At 32.2% G+C, this 21,995-nt stretch overlaps 1 protein-coding gene across 1 annotated transcript in view; it reads left to right on the forward strand.

The window, feature by feature from the left end:
* Positions 1-15,804, forward strand: part of LOC129983607 (uncharacterized) — a 70,698-nt gene extending 54,894 nt beyond the window's left edge. Inside the window, exons 3-5 of the mRNA XM_056093135.1 lie at positions 8,082-8,346; positions 10,449-10,677; positions 12,521-15,804. Coding sequence (XP_055949110.1) covers positions 8,082-8,346; positions 10,449-10,677; positions 12,521-13,078 — 1,052 coding nt within the window. The 3' untranslated portion in view covers positions 13,079-15,804. The remainder of the gene's footprint in view (positions 1-8,081; positions 8,347-10,448; positions 10,678-12,520) is intronic.
* Positions 15,805-21,995: the final 6,191 nt, after the last annotated feature.

Below are 21,995 nucleotides of genomic sequence, written 5' to 3' on the forward strand. Positions count from 1 at the left end.
TGCTTTTCTTGCCACCTCTCAGAAACCTTAAACCAAGATGTTTTTACATCCTTGCCTTTTCAAATAAGAGGTGTTCCCCCTTTTGTTTACCGAAGAGGAGTTGTTGAACCTTTTGCGAGCGTTCCTTTCATTCCTGGGAGAAAGCAACAGCTGAAGCGAAAAGGCGGGAAAAGGAAATGAAAGCACGTCACTGTTAAAATTTGTGAAACATTTCTTTTTCGATCGTCTGATTTCATTCGTACATCAGAGAACGTCAATTAAAATATATTTCCGGGCATATGGGTCCACGTTTTCACTGTCAAATTTGTTAACATTACAAAATTTGAACTTTTCTTAGTTGTTTAATTTTATACCATTACAAATAAAATCGAATGTTTCTTATAAGGAATCGATTTAGTCAAAAATTATATTAAATATTTTACAACGGAGTTTTTATTTATTTTTCATTCTTTTAACAGATTCTTTATACTTCCCTCAATCATTCACAATTTTATATGTTTCTTTTATCATTAAGTTACTTTGTACATGCTAATTAATCAGATGATTTTATTGAGGATGAAATGTGCGATCATTTGGGTATTGTAATGCAAAGGAGGATGCCCCACTAAAATGTTTTTCAACTTATTACTTAATATTTTGTATTTTTTATTAAAAACTCCAACTAGTAAAATTTGAATAGAAATTTTGAACCATATATTTGATTTTGTACTATGCGGTTTCTGAAGGTTTTCCTAGTGTATGTGTTTGCTAACTGATTAAAAAAAAAACTTATTTAATTTTACTAAATTTATAATATTTTAAAAATTGAGCAAACGCCAGTAGAATTTAGATTAATAATACTATCGAATTAGAATGATTCTATTGCAAATGAGCTAACAATCCCCTCCTCTTCTTAATATTATTCTAATTTAAGAACAAGAACCATACTTTATAGAAATGAGCAATTATATGTACAGTTTCAATTGCAAAAAATATTCAAATCCAAGTGTAAATTGGCGAGGCGTATTTGGCATGTGATGTGCGATCAAGTTTCTTCTGAATGTAAGGATTTTATCTTATTTATGCACAATTAATGGTCTCTTGTTTGTTGCAATATCTTATAGATATGAAACTAATAGATGCAATTTGCATTTATAAGTTGCTTTAGCGCATTACGATTTAAATTCTCATAATACTCATTTACATTCTTATTAGGATTATTTATTACAGCTATAAAGGAAAATGTATCAAAACCTAAAAAACATATAGAATAAATTTCAATTTCTTGGACGTACATACGACAATTCGAGCATGGATAGTACTATCACTAATGCAATGTTAAAATATTTTACTTTAGCTAAAAATCTACATGTCTTGTTATCGAAATACTGTATTTCTATTTTAAGCAAATAGTATATGCATTCTATTCGAGGAACTTCTCTTTTTTAAAAGGAATATGGATTAAATATTAAATATCGATTTGAACTTTTTTTTCTTCTGCATTTGTTTCTGTAAACTTTTCTCTTGCTTTCTATGCATTTCATTACATCTGTGTCTCTACATTTTTAAAACTTCATGGCATACACCATTTGAAGTAACGAGAAGAGATTTGGGGTTTAAATATCTAATCGCATATGCTTTAAATTTTAAAATATGAATGGCGTGTGTGCGTGTTCTTCAGCTCTGAATTTCAGTCTCCGAGTTTCTTCTAAAGAAAATATTTTCATTTTAGAAAGAGAAAATCTGGATTCTCATGAAGTATTCATTGTTTTTCGTGAATCTTTGATATTCTTCATAACATTTCACTCGGCCATTTTGTTCTATGCATTTTATAGCTGTTTATATGCGAGAATCCGCTTAAACTGTAGATTTGGGTTCTCCTCATTTTAGAATTGAACTGTGATATTTTAAAATTCTATTTGTGTTTCAGTTTTAAAATTGACTGTACACTGTTAATCTGTAAATGCAAAAAGAAATCAAATTCGTTACAATCTGACTTCTGCCAAGATTTTTATCTTTATTAAAATATTCATCAATGCTTTTAATATCCATCTTTATCTTTAATATTTATCTGAAAGTTATTTTCTTATGATTAGTATCTTTTGCCTTTCAAACTCTCTTCATTTTCAAGATGTCTCCATTTTATTTCAGTTTTTTAATTTCTTTAAAAATGAATGAAAAATATTTATTATAGTTGTCATAATTTTATTAATTTTTGGTAGAGCTAATATTTTTATGTTTGATATGAATTGAATAAATAATATATATTATTTAGTTACATTGTTTATTATATATATTTAAAATTTATCTATTCTTGTAATGCTCTAGGGTAAAATTCTGGTATCTCAATTTGGAAGCCTACCACGACACGAGCTAAAAAATTTTATCTTTGGTTTCTATGATGATAATTTTGTAAAAAAAGAATAGATAAAATGGTTCGTGATAAGGAAATTTTACTATCTTTTATTTAGACGGAAAAGTTTATGACAAAGGAATTTCTGACTCATTTTTTGTAGCTTAAAATGCTATAATTTATCTTTTAGTACGCCATTGTATTCTTGTTCTGAACTAACCAAAAAAATGAACCCTTTGCATTCGGACGTCTGCTCTCGTGCACCATTCAAGACGCTGCATCATTGCCACATTTTATTTATTTATTAATTTTGATTGTTTAAAATACCTACATATTGGTAAGAAGATGAAGATTAATTTTTCTGAGAAATTCAACTTAAAACAGATATATATATATATATATATATATTGTAACAATAAACAACTCCTTGTAAGAAGTGAATAATTTTGCATCGAATTCCTTTTCCGAGTGCAAAGGGGTGAAATTTGTTTACCGGGTAGCATTGAAATTAATTGCAATTTTTCTCGATCCTAGTGTGCTCAGACGCATGCTGTGCGATCAGGATATTTTTTTTTAAGTGTGAAAACAACTTCGATGGGAAATAAGGATTATAAAAATGAAATATGGCAAACAAAAACCTAATTTAACTGTGCAAAATAAAGTGAGATTGTTTAAATGTTATGTTTAGTAATGAAGAAATGCCGATGAGGAATTTGAGATTTTATTCCACAAAAGGCGTAGGACCGTGGTGACCTGATGGTAAGGTCTTGGCTACGGAGCCGCAGGTCTTCAGGTTCGATACCCGATTTTATCGAAGAACCATCGTGTAAGCTGTTCTGGTGCACGTTAAATCCGTCGGGGGAAAACGTCCTGTTACTGGTGTGGTGTGGAAGTTTGGAGAGGCAGGTGTGGTCAGATGACGAGGTATCATCCTCGTCATCTAACTGCGATTCAAAATGACGAGGTCCGTTCCAAAATAGCCCTAGTATTGCTTTAAAACTTGACGTTAATACAACTATACTAGACTACGAAGGTTGCGTCTTGTGTCTGAGTCTGAGGCATGTTAAAGCCTTTGGGGTTAAATATCTTTCCGTTGATAGGGTGTATAAGAGTGGAAAAAAGTGGCTCTCTCGTCTGTCTAAGTGTCGCTCTCGTCATCGGACTATGTTTGAGTTTCAACACGTCGATCTGTTTCTTGCTATTTAGACACTAAAATAAAACAGCCAAAAACCATAGATTTAAAATAAGTATATAAAATTGTGTTAGACAATCAAATGTAAAAGTAGGCTTGCAATATGGATAACGTAAATGATAATATTTTTGTGGTTAAAAATAAGGACCCCCCCATATAACAGATATCTTTATAACTGAACGAATATTATCCTTATAATATCCATATGACTGAAAACATATAGGAGAAGTGATTATTGTTCAAAATAGTGTGAGTTTCTGATCAATCAAGGAAGTAATATCTCAAAGTGAACTTTTACACAATTTCTTATTGAGACGCAATGTAATTGAAATCTTCGTGTCACTATAAATGAGGTAATGTAGAATAATTTTTTGTAAAGCACCTAAAGCAATTAAGTGATTTTCGGAATTCGCTTTACCATACGATTTCCCCACTAGACAATAAACGGGTAATTTTCTTTATCCAGTAAGTACTATTACGAAGAGTGCTTAGCGTTGAACAGAAGAAAGAAATAATGGGGATAGGCACTGAATTGTAACGATTTTTTTAGATGTCATATTTCTGAATACACGTTTTCGATATTTTAGCCATTCTTTTGATTTTTATCTAGAAATTATTTGAAAATAAGTCATATCGATGGAAAGAATTGCAGACTTCCAAAAGGATGTGTGCATGTGTGCTTTATTGATAAGGTTTGTCAAGTAAAAAGTTCGATAAGCTATTTTTCAAAGATACGGCTAAAGCCTTTATGTGTTTTGCTGAATAATCACAATTTTCAGAAATACCTCTACTGTCTTTCTGTTGTTAAACGTTGTTGTACTATAAAACTATACATGAATGTTTGAATCGAGGGTTAACAGACCAGTTTGAAAATGCTTGAGAACAATGATGTATATAACATAATACATTTCTTTAAAAATGAACCCAAAACTAGAGATAAGAGACATCTGACATGGTGATTACTTCTCGCTTTCCTGTTGTGTAAAATACTGATGTGGGTTCGACTACCTCCCATACCACTGGCTGGATATACCTATATCAGAATGGGTTGTACTGTGGCCGGTGATATCCGGTTGATATCCAGTTAACTTAGTTCCCACCAGAATAATAGTGCGACGATGCCGGTCATTTAGTTTACCCCAAACGCTACGGTAGGACAGAGGTAGTTTTTTTTTTTCATGTTATCTTAAAAGTTAATGTCATAAACTTTAAATATTAAACATAGAGTTTATTTGGACACAGATATTTAATCAAGAATTTGTTACCATTTTAAGTGTACGATTTATTCTGTAAAACTAGATCAACTGCAATTTGTTGCGCTGCAAATTATTTACAATGCAATATATAATCTTTTGAAAAATACAACATTAACTACGAAAATATATTTTTATGGAATATTAAATCAGTGGCAAAAGAAATGTTATCCATTGTTTAATTATAGATACATTCGCAAACAAAATGGCGTTTTTAATTCAGATCTGATTGTTTTAATCGAATAAATGCTTTTTAGGTATTTGTTTTTAAGGCTTTTTTTAAAGATTTTTTTAGCTTGTTAAAGAAATTATTGAAATAAAGCCATTTATCACTCTCGTTGAGACAAGAAAAGGAAATCTTTGAAAATTCCCAAAATTCCAAACTTTCTCTCTGGGAATTAAGAACGTATAAAAAAAAAATGGGAGAAAGAAACTCCCATTATGCAGTTATGCTAACCATTTTAGTTGAGGAAGGAAAAAAAAAAGTAATAATAATAATAATAACAGAGAGAGGGGTGGGTGGAGGGCCAGAAAACTATCTCACTTTTAAGGCCGCAAAATTCCGAAGTTGAAAAGCGCCTTAAACAAAACCCAATCACTAGCGAGGCGTACGATAAATGGGGGGTTGCTATGGCAACGGGCTGATTAAGCTTCTTTTAAAAACATTTCTTCCTTTTAAAAGGCGGACGGAAAAGAGAATGAAAAAAAGAAAGAAAAGAAAAAAGGAACCTTGGCGGTGCTCGCAAGGTTCGAATTCTTAACCACATTAAAAGACCACCTAGTAGAGATTATACCGAGTCTTATCAATATGACATCCCTCTAAAAGGAATGAATGCGCAGAAGCGGCTGCCGGGTATTTTTGACAGATTGTTGCTCGTGTGATCACTCGTTCGTGGATCAATGATCGCGCTATTATTCGCCGTCACAGACACCTGAGCTCGGCTCACTGTAACCGGTCAGGAATGGCAGTTTTTTAGGATTTCGCTAAATACTAGGTTGTTTATTTGAAAGATTGAATAATGTAACCCACGGGTTCTTTAACCTTTCTCCATTTCATTTCGGTGCGAAACGTATTCCTATCTCTGGGCAAAAATATTTCTCACCTCTCCCCAAGTATGCATATATATATAAAAGAACAGATTATTAATTAGACAGTGAGGGTACTACAATTTTGAGGGACCCCGATACCACTAGATTTTTTATTTTATTTTGAAAGTTATTCATTTTTGTGTTTTCATTCAACTATAAAAACCGTGCAACTGGGCATTTAAATTTAAATTAACTGTTATTTAAATTTTAGAAAATTATTCTAATAGCATTCCTACTTAATAAAAACTTGCAAGTTTTGCATTACGTTATTTTAAAATTCTAAAAAAAAAAAAAAAAATGACGCTTCATTTTAGAAAATGTCTGATCTTACTATTAACTATTAGATTGTGTTAAGAAAAGGTTCGTCTTTTTTTTTTTCTTACTCTTTTGTTTTAAATTTCTGTTGTGCTTTTTTTATATATATAAAATACTTAGAAATAGCTTAAATAGCTATACTTAGAAACCAAATTTTAGAAAGTGATCTGCAATTGTGCATTTTGCTTTTTCAGTTTACATTTACTATTCATTTGCCGGACGAATCGTTTTTATCATTTTTTTTTTTCCTCTCTGTCTCCTTTCTTTCTCTCCTTTTTTATTATTTGTTTCCACGTACATTTAAATGCATAACATAAAATGTTACCATTTTTCGCTTCTTTGTAATTTTTTTAGCATGGATAATTTTCATATCGTTTTTAATCTTTCTAAAGGAAGGGAAATTCCAGCTGTCGTGTAGTATTTTTGTGGGTGTTGGCTGGCTAATTAGAGGTGGGAATACTTAGTTTATATCGGGCGAAAATCCGAAATATTCCTTGAATGTTGCTCCCTCCCCCCTTTCGATTTTTGCTTCGAATGTTCCAGCAGGTTCTGCTTCATAAATTATATGCAAGCAACATTCTGTCCTGGGAATCTAAGACGTCTGCATGCATGTAGCAATCAAATAGCAAGAGTTTATTGAAAAGAAATAAAAGTAGAACAAAAACAACAAAAATGTAGCTTTACTAGTTATTAACCTTTATAGAATTTTTTTTAAGTGGTTTCGCTACGATTTTGAAATCTGTTTTTATTCATAATTCTTAAATTCTGTTCCAAATTGATTTCAAAATTCGAAAATTTTTCATGATTATTTTTTGGGTTGAATCTAAAATCGAAGAAATTCGTGTAGTAAACTTACTTCTAAGATTTTGCACAGTCTAGAGTACTGATTTTTTTTTATTTTTATGTTTATGTTCCGTCTTGGGAAATTATTGGGATAAAAGAAAATTTTACATTGTTATAAAAGTTGCTTTGCTTCTTACCTGTAAGTTCGGTCGATTTCCGATTAGTTGGTTATAAGTTTCTGCGTAAAATTTGTATTGTGCTGAAAGCAAGCCTGTATGATAAAAGAAACACAAATAACTGTTAACAGGAAAAAAAATGCGATTTTAAATAACTTGCTGAACAACAACAATAACAAAAGGAATCATTAAAATCCGTGTAGGATTTCTGTAAGAAAAGAAAATTCTACTCCTCTCCCCTGGTATTATAAAAAAAATAGGAATTTTTTACTTTGGAAATATTTTGATAAATTGGGTGATATATTTTATCAAAATGTTGAGAATCCCCAAAGCTCTATTATAACAATATTGCAGATGGTACTTTCAAGTAGTGTTGCATATAAACGATTTTTTTTAAATAGCTGTGGGTAGCGAGGATAACAAGGTACATTTTTAAAAAAAATCATCTGTCTTTAATTGTATTTAACCAAATTTTTTTTGTAAGCAACTTTATTTTTTATTTTAATTAAAGTATAAAGCAATACTATCATTATATCGTGTAGCATTACTGGCGCGATGTAAATACTGATCTATTTATTGGTGTGATAATTTTGAAAAAATTTATCATTGTTTGTAAATGATTTTAGAGTTTCTATACGTTTTTCACTGTCAATTGATATAATTTCGACCATCAATACCATCCAGCGTTACTGATATCCATGTGAAGTAAATGGTAATATTTTCCTTGATCTAAATTATTCATCACAATAATATTTTTCAATAAACACGTTACAAAGGGATGGTTCAAAGGTTCTAAGTGTAATGCAAATGGTATTATTTTTACTGTGGCAGATGAGAATTTCACAAGTGTTCCTTAAATTGTGATTAAAATTTATATATCATTTAAAGTATTTTTTTTTTGAAAAATAATCGTTTTATTGTACTTTTCTCTCTTTATCTAGGTTCTGCCGGCGAATCCCGGAAACGGTGGCAGGGCTTCAGTTCCTCGCGCACTCCTTCCGCGACCAGCCTGACGACGACCCCAACATCTTACTCTCAGCGCAACATCGTAGTTCCAAAGAGGGTCACCCCGACATCCGACTGGCGGTCACTAGTCTCGTCGAGGGAGAGCCTCACCCCTGCATCTCCTGCTTCCTTAAGCCCTCGAGAGGGCACCTTTCACTACACCCTCAGCACCTCTTCACTCTCCAGATGGAGTAGTTCTAGGTAAGAGGTTCTTTAATCCCTCGCTCATTTTTAAAACGAGATGCAATGAATTATCGAAATCTGCCTTAGATGGCGCGTCAGTCGTAGACAATCTTCATAGTAAATAATATAAAAATACTTTGGAATGACTTTTATTTAGAGTATTAGCATAATTATAACTTAATAAACAGTGGATTCTATAGTACCGAATTTATTGGTTTACTCTTTCACAAAAAAGTCTTCATTTTGTGTTAAACACTTTTTTTTTTTTTAATTTGTCGTATACAAATTATGTAAAAAGTATTTGAGATTTTGACAAATATCTTTGTTTTAGACTTCCCTGAATTTGAAAAACAAGTTTTTTGGCGTTATGTCTATCTTTCTTTTTATATGTAAATATAATAATTCAAAAATGTTTTAAAGAGAATTAAAGAATTGTGAAATTTGGTATATAGAGACATTTGACCAAATTTCAAGATTTCTATCATATTTTGAACGAAATCTATTATGTGCTGGTCTTTCTATACAACTATAGAAAGACTACCCACACACACAATAACTACAAAATGTAAAGAACTAGATGGATAAAATTTGGGTACACAAGTTTAGTATTTAAAATACAAAAGCATTTGAAATTCTGGTTCGTGCCTGTGAAATAGTCTCATCATCTGTCTGTCTGTACTTTTACGTGTATGTAAACGCAATAACTCAAAAATGAATGGCTTAAATAAATGAAATAGTTAGTCTGTATCACTGCTGTATTCACGTCCTGCTTTCAATCAGTTAGAAAAAAAAAGACATTTAAGATACATATTCATCAATAAAAATGTTAGATTCACGTCAAAGATATGTATTTTGTTATTATTGTTTGCCAAAGCCATGCAAGCCTTTTTTTTTTTTTTTTTTTTTTTTGCTTTTACCCCAAAGTTAACAAATTTATGAAGGAGGGGGAGGAGAATAACATTTTTACTGAACAGTATATGAGAAAATTTCGGGGAAATCATCCCGCTAGTTTTATTTGTAATGGAAGGGTTTTTTTTTTTTTTTTTTTTTTTTTTTTCCCAACGGCATGAACAAGCGTCGGTAATCGAAAATTGATTATAATACGTTAAAAACACACCAAACTAGAAATGTGAAATGCATTTTAAGCCAGAGCTAATTAAAATGTTTTTACTGTCGTGATTTCTTTTGTTTTCTTATATATATACCTGCTTGACATAACATAGCTAAATAGGACTCTTCCACCAGTAAACTATAACATCAAATTGAATCCTTATTTTATTATAGAAAAATGTCGAGATTTTATCAGTTTGCTTATAACATAGAAAATTTCTGACGACGAATTAATGACTGACAATCCTAAAGATAATGAATAGACGAGTTTTTTGGCCTCTTTTTTGCGGAATTTTCTATTTTAATTATGAGAAAAATCTGTCTGTACTACTGAAATGAAAGAGTTTATCTATTAGAGTTTCGAACTCCATTTAAGATATCTAACCAATAAACATTAAAAAGACGTAAAACGGTAATGAATGGAGTGCGATGATACGGAAGTCATATACAACTGCAGTCGGCAGATTATTGCTGTTAAAGACTTTTTGTTGATTTCATGTAATATTTTATTTATCATGTGAATACAAAAGTGACGAATTATTTCTTTTTAAATAATTATTGAAGAAAACTTCCTATTTTGTTGTTTAAGCTCTTTTGTATTTTTTTTCGTAATGGTACGAAACCTTTCCATTCTGAGAGCATTGTAGTCACACACGTTATGGAGAAAGCTAAGAATGATTGGCTCACCTGCGTTTCATATTATTCATATTTCTATATACCTTAGTGCTGCAGAAAGATCATTTTAAGATAGACAAGGTTTTAACTATAATATTACTTTAATTATAATTAAAATATACTAACTATTAAGTTTATATATAAAACAATACTTTTTCGTTTTTAAGGCTAAATGTTACTCTAAAAATTCAAATCACTTATCGTCATACTTGTAACGTATTGAACACTGTTTAAGTGGCCATAATGGTACGTCTTTTGAATTCCTCTGGATTCTGTAATTCGATTGCTTTTGAATACGACTTCGTTAGTGCTAAAGATGGCCTCTCTCTGCGCAGGTTAAGCACCAGCAGTGCACCGTTGACAGCCTTAAGTGTGCACCGCTCGTTCAGACAACCTTACCTCGGTTGGAGGGCGGCGGCCGCCTCTAGTAGCGGAGGTGCCTCGAGATCCAGCCCCGGCATCAGCCCCGTCAACGCGACCACTCCGTTGCAGGGCAGCAGGCCGGGTTCCCCAAGGAGGGGCTCTCAAGAACACCCCTTTGTCTATGGTCTGCAACAAAACCAGGTGAGTTCTTTGTTTCATTCTTTATTTTCAAAACCAGTGGAGAGACATTTCCACAGCCCTCATTAGAACCTATCAATTCTTGATCTTGATTGTCATGAGCATAGAATATGAAAGTAACTTGCAATGAACTTGGACAATGGTAGGATTGAAAGAACCGAGGAATTATATTATAAGCATTGTATGGAAAGGTCATTAGCAAGGAAATTGTGCCATTGTCCACATTTCATGGTGATAGAATTACATTATTTCAATGCCACAGTTGAATTATATATTGATATTGCTTCTATGTAGAGTAATTTTTGATACTGGAATATGTGCATTTTTTGGCTTTAAAATTGTTTTCCACTATCCATAGGACTTTCTTTGTTGTTCCCGGATGGGTTTCAAATTGCAAATCCTGTATGACTCTCTTACTAATTTTGTATTATTTGATCGTGAAACCCAAAAGAGTACATATGTTATAAACTTTGAAACTATATGTGAAAGCTGCATAATCAGGATTAAAGAAATTTTTCATAAAATGTCTTCAGCATTTTATTTTGCTCTATTTTTTTAGTAAAAGAAAATCCATTTGTGGCAAACAAGATCCATTCAAACGTTAGTCTATACTTATATAAAGCTCAATGTGTATGTGTGTGTGTGTTGGCCCTCTACAGGCCAGACCTACAGCTACCAAATTTGGCACATGCATACCTTGGAGGTCGGGAATGTGCATCTGGGGTCCCTTTTTTTTGGAATTTTTAATTAGAATTTTAATTATTAATTAAAAACTTACTTTCCCGCCAAAAAAATCTTTTCATTTCTCCACCGCCAAATGAGTAAGGCTTCAGTTTTTTTCCCCCACGCTAAAGAGAATAGGCTTAAGAAATTTTCGACAGATTATTTCAGAGGATTCTGTTTATTTTCTTAATGTTTGATGCATTTAAAACTAAACATTGTTAATGAATCGATCGTTCAGATTCATTCGGAAGTACTTTTGAATTAAACTAAAACAGAATAAAGTAAAGTAAAAATTTCTAATCTGCATAGCGTTACCCCAACTGGAGTAGAAAATTCACGCATTTGCGGTACCATAATTGGCGTTGAAAATTCACGCATGCGCATTGTGTTCTGATTGTTGACAAGTATTTTCAACGGATACGGACTTGGTTTTGAAGGCTTAGTATATTTTTGACAGATTATTTCAAACGATTCTGTTTATTTTTTTAGTGTTTGATGCATTTAAAACTAAACATTGTTAATGAATCGATCTGTTCATGATGAACCTGAGAAAATTTTGTTGAAAACTTCTTGAGATATTATATAAATTAAGAAAAATATTCTTTAGTGCTCATAAGGTTTAAATACTCAGCGACTCTGTTTTCAGTACTCATATTTAAAAAAAAAATGCTTCGTTTCAGTAAAAAACATATTATATTTATTGCAGTTTAATCATTTCCAGAGAGTTAATCACTTGTGCTAGCAATACAGTCCAGTATAACTCCCACTAGGGCACACAAAATATCCGATGTCTTGTAACAATCGGAAAAAGATTTATTTCTTAATGAATTAATTTTCGACTTTCGACTGTGTTCTTGTAACCTGTGCTCGGGGAAACGGTCTCAGTCGTGAACACTGTAATAATTGCCTGCCGACGTCTACAACATGGCGATTTTGTGTTACAAAAGTATTTCGACGTGTGTCGTACGTCTTCTCAGCGCAAGTGTTATAAATACATGATTGTACAGCTAAAGGTGTCATTGGTTAATATTAATGCCATTGTTACAATTTCAGTTAACGCTAATTTTAATGTCATTGTTACATAATCTAAAGGTAACGTCGTTCTTAAAATTTCTTCTCATAGATCACAAGTGCGGCCACTCTCCGACCGGATGGAAGCGAATCGGCTGACACCAGCCGTATCTCTCCCCTCGCCCTCAACACCACCAACGTCTTCTTCAACAGTAACGTCGAAGGGCCCGACACCTTCGACACTGCCCCCTCTAACAGATTCGCCACCGCAGAGATGCGACGCGACAGGTACTCGTACACCCAATCTTTGTACAGCGGAACTGTGATAGTGTCCCCGGGAACAACCGACGATGACAGGAGGAACTACAATCTGGACCAGATCATCGACGAGAACGGTGCCACCGCCGACGAGAGGTTTGGGACCGCCAGGTCGCCCCAACCTCCTCCGAGGATATGGATGGAATCTTCTTTCGTCGGAACCAAAAAGGACGGTTCGGAACCCATCCCGAACACCAGGTCCATCAGGATCGTTCCCAGTGACAGTGCGCGCGTTGGGGGCGACCGGTTTGGGGCTTCCACGACCGGCACGAGAGGTGGCACCTGCGCGACGCAAACGGCAATGGGTGAGTACGTCTTGAGGGACTTTCGTAGATTTGGAATCACTCTGTGAGTGATTGCCCTAATCGTGTGAATGTTTGTGTCTTTTGAAAGTGATCGTGACTGCCTTCTTTTAAAGCTGGTTGCGCTGAACTGTATATAGGTGCAAAAGTGGTTGTAAAAACTGTAGGAAAGGCGAGACCACCGCAATGGACCTACTGGTCAGTTACGGACAGTGAAGTTTCTAAACAAGAGTATGGTAACTTATACCTGTAATGGTAATCAATCCATTTTCTACTTACTGACGAGATAGTAAGTTCGTAGTAAGAGTGTTAACCAAATCTACCAGGTGTGAGATATCTCGTAGCTGGTAGTTTTGGACTCAAGGCTAAACGCTCTGAATTTTACTGGGATTGAAAGTGTTACGATTAACGACTTTTTAAATGATCTGTTTCTGGCAACTTCACTGTCCGGTAATTGATAGTTTACCCATTATTTCTTGACGACGAAAACTGTTTCAGATTTACTGGAGATTTTATTGTTAGCGGCCTCGTTGAATACTTCTATAAGCAAAACGGAAGTGCAATATTGAATTGTGAGAAATTTTAATCTTAGACTCCTAATTGTTATTTAAATTGACCCGTTTGACTAAATAAGACCATTTGCTTTAGTTTACAGACAAAAGCATAACTGCACTATTGTTTGGAGAAAAAAAATGACACTTGCCTTAAGATGCATGTCTGCTCTCTATTTTTTTTTTATCGTATTTGTATGATTTTATATGTTCATGTTCACGTTGTTCCCACTCATACAATTTCTTATGTCACGGAAATGGTCATTTATGTCATGAATCTAACAAAATATAACCAGACTAAATAACCTAAATAATTTCGATCATCACTTTTTTTTTCTATTATTACCTCATTTTCAATGTTGATTTTGAGTGTCAATGGAAATTTACATTGAATCACCCATCATTGTCAGCCTGCTTGAAAACGAAATGGATTCTCGGCCGCCTAAAGTAGAGTTAGGCTTAGGCTTGAGCAATTAAAAAAAATAAAAGATGCATGAGGATTTTTCTTGGTTTTAGTTTAGAAGAGAATACATGAAAAATGAGGATAAAAACACTTGTTTAATTTTCTTTTCCTTTTCCCTAATTAACCTGTGTGACACCAATTCTAGTTGAGGTACTAGAATCGGTGTCTTCTTTAGGGGTGGCTGATGGTACCACTTTTTCAGAACTTCGCCCATCCATCTTTTGCTCTTTCATTACATATTAACTAAAAAAATGCATACATTTATTGGTAACAATATATTTAATGTTTATTTCTATAAATTTAAGTTATTATTCTTTGAACATTCGCATTTTCTTTCTTCCATGTGACATAATTCTAACTAAAAAAAAAAGAAAGAAAAAACTTCTTTTGTCACCTAAATTATAACGTTATTTGAAGAAAGCAATGACTTTCTTTTCTGTCTTTCAACGAATCATTTCCACATTAGCACAGAAAAAATATGTTCTATTATGCCTTGCTTTAAATCATGCATTTTACGTACAAAGCAAAAGTTCAACTGAAAGATTGTATTCCCAAGATCATTTAAAAACGTTCTTTCTTCTAAGAATGTATTTGTTGGAATCTAAAATGAATCTTGAAAAGTTATTAACCTCTTTTATGAAAACAGCACTGCAAAGAAGAAAAAAAAGTTACAGTTTTATTATCCTGTCATTTATCTACAGCCTTTCTAAATTACTTATTCTGAAAACAATGGCTCATAAACCCGAACTATTTCACGTATTGAAGCAGTGTTACAAATTCTTACGAAATATATTGTCTTATTAATAAATATTTTTCTATTTATTGTTAAAATTCCCTATTTCTTTGCTGTAGACTATGCTGTGATTTAGTAAGCGACTTAGTTTCATTTCAACCAGATTTGATTTTAATGACTTTTTACACTCATCTGTCGCAGTTTGAGTTTTATTCTGTTAAATGTCCCATTTTTATTATTTAAAAAATGGAAAATGCTTCTGCGATAATTATGATATAAAGATATAAAGATGTGATAATAATAATTATTTTAAATACAATTTTTATTTGTCACGAAATATGATTGCATTTATTAAAGATTCTGTTTTTGGCATTTTTTTTAATGAAACTTTTCTCCCTATAACTTGAAGCAATTTTAATTTGGTTTGGTCATATGGTTTAGCAAAATTTAGAAATGTTCTGTAATATTTTTAGAAACTGTCCCATTATTTGAAATTTATGTTAGTCCTATAACATCATATTTTTCATTACTATATACTGTACAACGAAATTCGTCAATCAGGGATTAAAATAAATTTCTGCAAAGTTATTTTTTAAAATTATTTTTGACCCTTCTTGTTTTACAAAAGCACAATATTTAAATTCGACATAATAATTTTAAACATGTTTATGTAAATAAAATGGAGATATTATCGAAAATGCTTTCAAATTTGAGAACGAATAGCATTGTTTTAGAGTTTTTATTATTGTATTTCACTATTCATCTTTAGAGGATATAAATTATAATTTTTTGTGACATAAATGACCATTTGGAACAGATCTCGCAATTTTCCATTCCAGTACATCTGTAAATAAGCATGCCGTATGTAGCTGGGAACTATTATTTCCATTGTTCATTTCTGCATTATTTTCATTGTCTTTTGTTCCTATTGCAGATTAAATATATATTTTATAAGGGTAATATAATTTTTGTTTTCATTAGGAAAAAAATTGATTTTCTTTTATTGAAAATAAAAGCTTTATATTTTAAGTTGTTTTGTTTCTTTATTTTGTTTTTGTTCCTTTTTCTTATATTTTTACTTTTATCTTTTTTTTTCTATGTCAAACTGGGTACGGGAGAATCTGTTTCACTAAACTATTTAAAAAATTTATTTTGATTAATCAGCTTTAAGTTAATTTTTTAATTTATCCACTTCATTATTTTTAAAAATTACTGATGAAAATAAGTCTGAGAAATCGGTTAATAAGCGTTTCAGTAAGTAATATGAAATAAATTAATTTTATTTGTATTTCCAATTTGTTATTTTATGTCAATATGAAGTGTGTTGAAATTTTGTTGCATTTTGAATTTTAAAAAGCTGTAATCGATACCACACGGGAAAGTTACGTCATTTAAGTCATTTCAAACTAATAATTGGGTACAAAATATTGAGATTTGTTTAAGACATTATTTTTTTACCAGCTATTTATTAAAAATTATAAATTATTAATCAAAATGAATTATTGAATGTGTTGTTAGTTGAGCATTGCTTATTAGAAAAAAAAAAAAAAAACATTATTTAAGTAACACTATGGAATAACAATCGCCACTTGGATGATTTACATGTGATCATTATTAATTGAATCTCTTGCTCTATTTCTGTAAATAGAATAAGAGATTCAATTAATAATGAATCCCTTGTTCTATTTACTGAATTTTAATATTCATTTTTAATCATTTGTCATTCGACAAGATCACGCAGTTTTCAAATTTCTTATCATTGTCGCAAATAAACTGGTTTACCCCACTGTAATGTCTCGTTTTCATTAGGATAATGATGCATCCATTAAAAGTTGCATGACCTCATCAAAATAGTGTGAATATCAATAAAGTATCGAATTTTCAACTATTGTTGATTCTCGGATTCGGAACCTTTTGCGCATGCGTCAGAAGTCCTTTATTTCGTTAAAAAAAGGGGTGGGGTGGTAAAGAAAAATGAAAGGAGGAGATGTTTACATTTAGCAATACAGTGGAATTCAGATAATTCATGAAATTAGGCTTAACAGCCGCTCATCTTCTTGCGTTCTACTCGTTCCGTCCACTAGCCATCTACTATTACTACTCGTTCCGTCCACTAGCCATCTACTATTACTACTCGTTCCATCCACTAGCCATCTACTATTACTACTCGTTCCATCTACTAGCATTTAGCGAAGTATAATCCTCGAAAGGTACTGATTTTAGGATCCTAAAGCGAACAGCATGCTATCACTTTCTCATTTTAAAAGGGCTTTAGAATTGGCGTAGGGTGTAGTATTTTCGATTAAGACCGAGTTTATAGTATGACGAATGCAGTGTCGTGTTCCTTAAAGCCAAATTTGAAATTCTTTGATAAGATCATAATGCATTTGATACATTAACTCCAAATACAAGACTACTGGTGATGTCCTCGTAAAAAGAATGCGGCAATGTACCTATCAAAAATGATTGGTATCGCAACTTTTTGTAAATTTGTTAACTTGAGTTAACAGAACTTATAATAAAAATATCTTCGAGTAACCGTGCAATATTTATCGAATTAAACGAATTCTGGATCGCCAACGTTTCAGAATTTACCCCTTCCCTTAACTTGAAATTGAAATTTCCTAAGGTGAAAAATATGCAAGAAAAAAACAACCTCAGTTATTTTCCCACCATATATTCTCATCTGAGCTGACGTTTTCGCGAGGCATGGCTCAGAAGGTGATGCGTAAATTACATGACATCATCGAATCCAACCAGTCTGATGAGAAATTCTTAAAGCATGCGCAATTTAGAAGTAAAAAGTTTGGCAGAAAGGATAAAGCTTCCTCATTTAAAAAATATTCTTAATAACTACATAACAGTGATTATATTACTCGAAACACTTCACTTCAATAACACTTGTATTTTTTTCCTCGCCTCCTTCTGTCTTTCCAATGTACGCCATCATTGAAATTCTGGAAAAATGTAAAAATACCATGTTTTGTTATTATTTCACAGTGTCCGTTGGTTATTGAAAATTCTGAATTTGAATATAGACCGCAAAAAAATTACAAATTTTCATTGAAGCTCATTTTTACCATACCATATGCCACAGTAATAATTCTGTAGATTCAATAATTCAATAGAAGTTAAAATTTCGATAATTCTGTAGAAATTAAAGGTGGGAAAAAGCAAAATAACGATTTAAAAAAAAAAAATACGCAACTAAAATTCAATAATACGTGATATTTTTTTTTTTTTTTTTTTTTTAGTTGTGAGCCTTGTCTTTGATTTAATTAACTAATCATTGAATTTACTGTTTTTAAATATGCCTTGTATTCTTTGTGTTTTGATATAAATTAAGTAAATAAGTGCACATATGTTTGAATTTGGGAAGCACATTTTTTTATCGTACAAAAATAAACTTTACATTACTTTAGTATTAAAAAATATATTTTAATAATATCAGATGGATAGCGCAATTTTTTAGTTTTAAAAGTTTTTACAATTATATTTTACATAATTTTCAACTATTTTTTCTATTATTGCTTTGATATTCAAATCGATTTTTATCATTTCATCCAATATTTAATTGCTTGAATTTACTAAAATTATTTAAATATTTTTCTTTCACTGTTGAAACTAAAGAAAAAAGACTTTATTTGTTATCTGCGCTACCACGGAAGACAAAATGTGTAATGTCAATATGATAAATCCAACAAGTATTATGTCATGGGCTCCACTTCATTAGGAAAGTTCATGTGCGCACTGAATAGAATAAATGTAAGGTTAATAAAATAACACGGTTTTAAGGGTTCTCATAATTAGATGCACAAATATACTTTGTGGAGAGAATCGTGAACATCATGTAACAAGTGATTCAAATGACATTAAACACATCCAATCCACAGCAAACCAGTTGCTCACCAAAAGCGGCTATTGATATTATAAAATAACGCATTCTCAACAAGTTAATAAGCCATGTCCTCAACTTTATTGTTTGTTTAATGTTGAATTCCGCAGTACATTCTGCTTAATTAATTGATTGTATTAAAACATTAATCAATATTCACTGCATTTCCTATAATGTATTACATTCCGTTTGCAATATATTTATTAAGCTATTTTTCGTGACCTTTAAAAAAAGGATATTTTTGGGCAATATAAGTTAATGTAGTGTCCTTCATCAATGTTAGGCAAATAGAATCGTCCAATTCCTTTTTCTTCCATAAATAGATTTTTAAAAAGGTAATAAGCAGTTGCAATTTTAAACATTGAAAAAAGGATTAATTTGGCGGTTCTCTGGGGTCGTGGTGGCCTGGTGGTAAGGACTCGTCTTCGGAACCGGTGGGTTCCACCGAAAATACACCGTATAAGCAGATCTGGTGCACGTTAAATCCGTCGAGGCGAAATGTTCTCCCGTCGTTGTAGCGTGGAAATTTGGAGAGGGTGGCGCTAGCTCAGGTGTCGTCCTCGTCATCTGACCGTTGTTCAAAATGACGAGGTCCGTCCCAAAATAGCCCTAGTGTTGCTTTAAAACGGGACGTTAATAAATATTTTTACTAAACTGGCGGTTCTCTGCCACTATGTACGTGAAGCTGATCGAGAAGGAATGTATTTTGTAAAAAGTTAAAAGTTTGATGAGTAACGAACCCACTCTCCTCACTGGACGAGATTCCTTTCTTCGACACATATTTGATTTTCTTCGAAAAATATATCATCGAGTTTTCTATTTTAATGCTTTTTCGATGTTATTGTCATCTAAGGGATAATCAAACTATCCACAATCTTAAAATTAATTATTTTCTCTTTGTTTGAATTAAAATTTTCTTAATTTCTGTGGTTACCATTGTAGCTGGGTGTATGTGTTTAATCCAAGGAAAGATGCTTTCTTGTCTTTTTCTTATTTATTTTCGCACACAATTCTTATTAACTTTACCAGCTTTACAATTATTTATAAATCTAATACAAAAACATGGTACAACCATTTTCAGGGTCATATTTTTGTGACATAAACTGACTAACGTTAAGCTGCAGTATCACATGAAAAGCAGGTGCCTAAAATGAATGCTCATCTAGATTTAGGGAAATAACCTCTTGAAGCTAATATAAGCTCTGAGCGTTTTTATGTACTCCCATTTTTTCCTTGTTACCTGGTCGAATGATTAACGAAACATTTTTAATAGTGTTTTTGGTTAAAAATGCTGCCATCTAAAGAGAATTTCCTCACTTTTTTTTTTAATCAGAAGCAATAAATCATACATATGATCTGTTCCAAAAGAAGTGGAAGGAGCATTTATTTCCCTATACACTGTCCCTAGACGTATATATATCCATTACAGTATAATTTCATTAAATAATAGACAATTGGGGGAAAACATTTTGGTTTAAGAAAGATTATATGTTCAAAAGCTCTTCTTACTTTCTGCCTTTCTTATCGGTACTCTGCGCTTCTCACATCGTGACTTTCCAGAAGAAATCTTTATAAAAGATAAAATTTGAACTATTTCTTTAAAATAGTCAAAGAACTCTACACCTGCTTCTCCCTAAATCAAAGAATATTCTTTTCGCATATGTTAATATTCCGAATAGTGGAAATGTTAAATGCATTTATTTTTCTTGCTTGTTATTGTGGGAAAAATTGAAAAAAAAATGAAATTTTAAGCTATTAAAAAAATAGCACGGCGATAAGCAAAATATAATTAAATGAAAATTTTTTGTGATGATGAAAAAAGGGTCTTCCGCTGACAATCATTTCCGAAGTCATCGTCGAAAATCTTAAGTTCCAGAAACTTAAATTTAAGAAATCAAAATCAAACATGACGTAAAAAAGCAACTTTGAATATTTGTAGAAGGTTTTTCAGGAAATGAACAGGGAACGTTTGTTTGCCTAAGATTAAATGAAAGAAAATTTGAACCCACGTTATGTCGACATTCCGTTTTATGTGCACTCTAAAAAAAGGTTGTGAGGAACATTTTCTTATACCTCCTCTATTTTTATTTTAATATTCTTTTGGGGCTTGTAAGACAAAAGAAAAAAAAAGCGGCAACGAAATTAGATTGAATGAAATGTTGGTGTCTTAAAAAAATGGGAAAATCAGATGCTATGTTTCATTTATTTCGAAGAGTTGACATCGATTTAAATTTTATAACTTTGAAAGACGATGCCAGGGAGGAGAGGAGGCAGAAACGATATTACAGCCTTTCGACGTTCTGTCTGCCTCGAATGTTTATATTTTCATGGCAAAAATTCGATCCTATTATAGTAGTCTGGAACTTCTGAAAAATTTTGTTCATTTATGGTTTTTTGTTCATACTAAAATCAAATGAAATGAGAGCAAAATTCTTGATCCGGCTTAAAATGTCATACCTGTGAATGATTCTTACAGTGCTTATATGTGCCGCAAAATCCGTATTGAGAAAAATATTAACATTTTTATTTTATTGCATACGCAGTACTGAAAACTTATTGTAATCTTCAAAAAAATTCCAGTTTTAGATTTTAACAGATCAAACGTTTCGGACCTTCCCTGAATCCAAAGACATTTTTGGAATTGTATCTGTGAATACGACAACTCAAACACGTTTTGAGCTAGGTGGATGAAATTTAGTAAACGAATTTTACACCAGATTTGTTGACTTTTATAAAAATCCATTTAGAGGAGGTTGGTTGTCAGAATATATGGGAACACATTTTCTACAAAAGGTAAAGAGCTAGACGGATAACAATTAGATTCATAGTTTTAGCATCTAAAAGGCGGACTCGTATCAGTTTTAGCCAAATCCTCCCAGGGATTGGCCATCTGACGGACTGCACTTTCAGATGCCTGTAAACAACTCAAAAACGCAGTGATTTAAACCACATTTTGTGCATAGTCTTATAACTACAATTGTAGTTCTGTGTCGAATGTTGATATCAATTGTATGGAAAAAAGCTGTTAATGTGTATTAATATGGGCCAGCGATGAGTGCCAAAGATATCACGCAAAATTTATATTTAGTAACAGTTGTTCATCACTGCTGTTCAAGACATTTCCGACTTTGACCAAGATCCGCAGTTTTCTGTGGGTGGGGGATAATACCTCCGTGACAGAATATGCTGAAAACTTTGGGGACATCCACTGATTTCCGTTGTTATCAAAAGTGTTAATGGAATTTTTTACGGATGCTTCAGTAAGTGAATTCGATTGATGAATTCTAAATAGACTTCAGTTTAATAGTTTAGGAGCTATTTTGCA

The sequence above is a fragment of the Argiope bruennichi genome, chromosome 9, assembly GCF_947563725.1.
Source record: "Argiope bruennichi chromosome 9, qqArgBrue1.1, whole genome shotgun sequence".
Taxonomy (NCBI): Eukaryota; Metazoa; Arthropoda; class Arachnida; order Araneae; family Araneidae; genus Argiope; species Argiope bruennichi.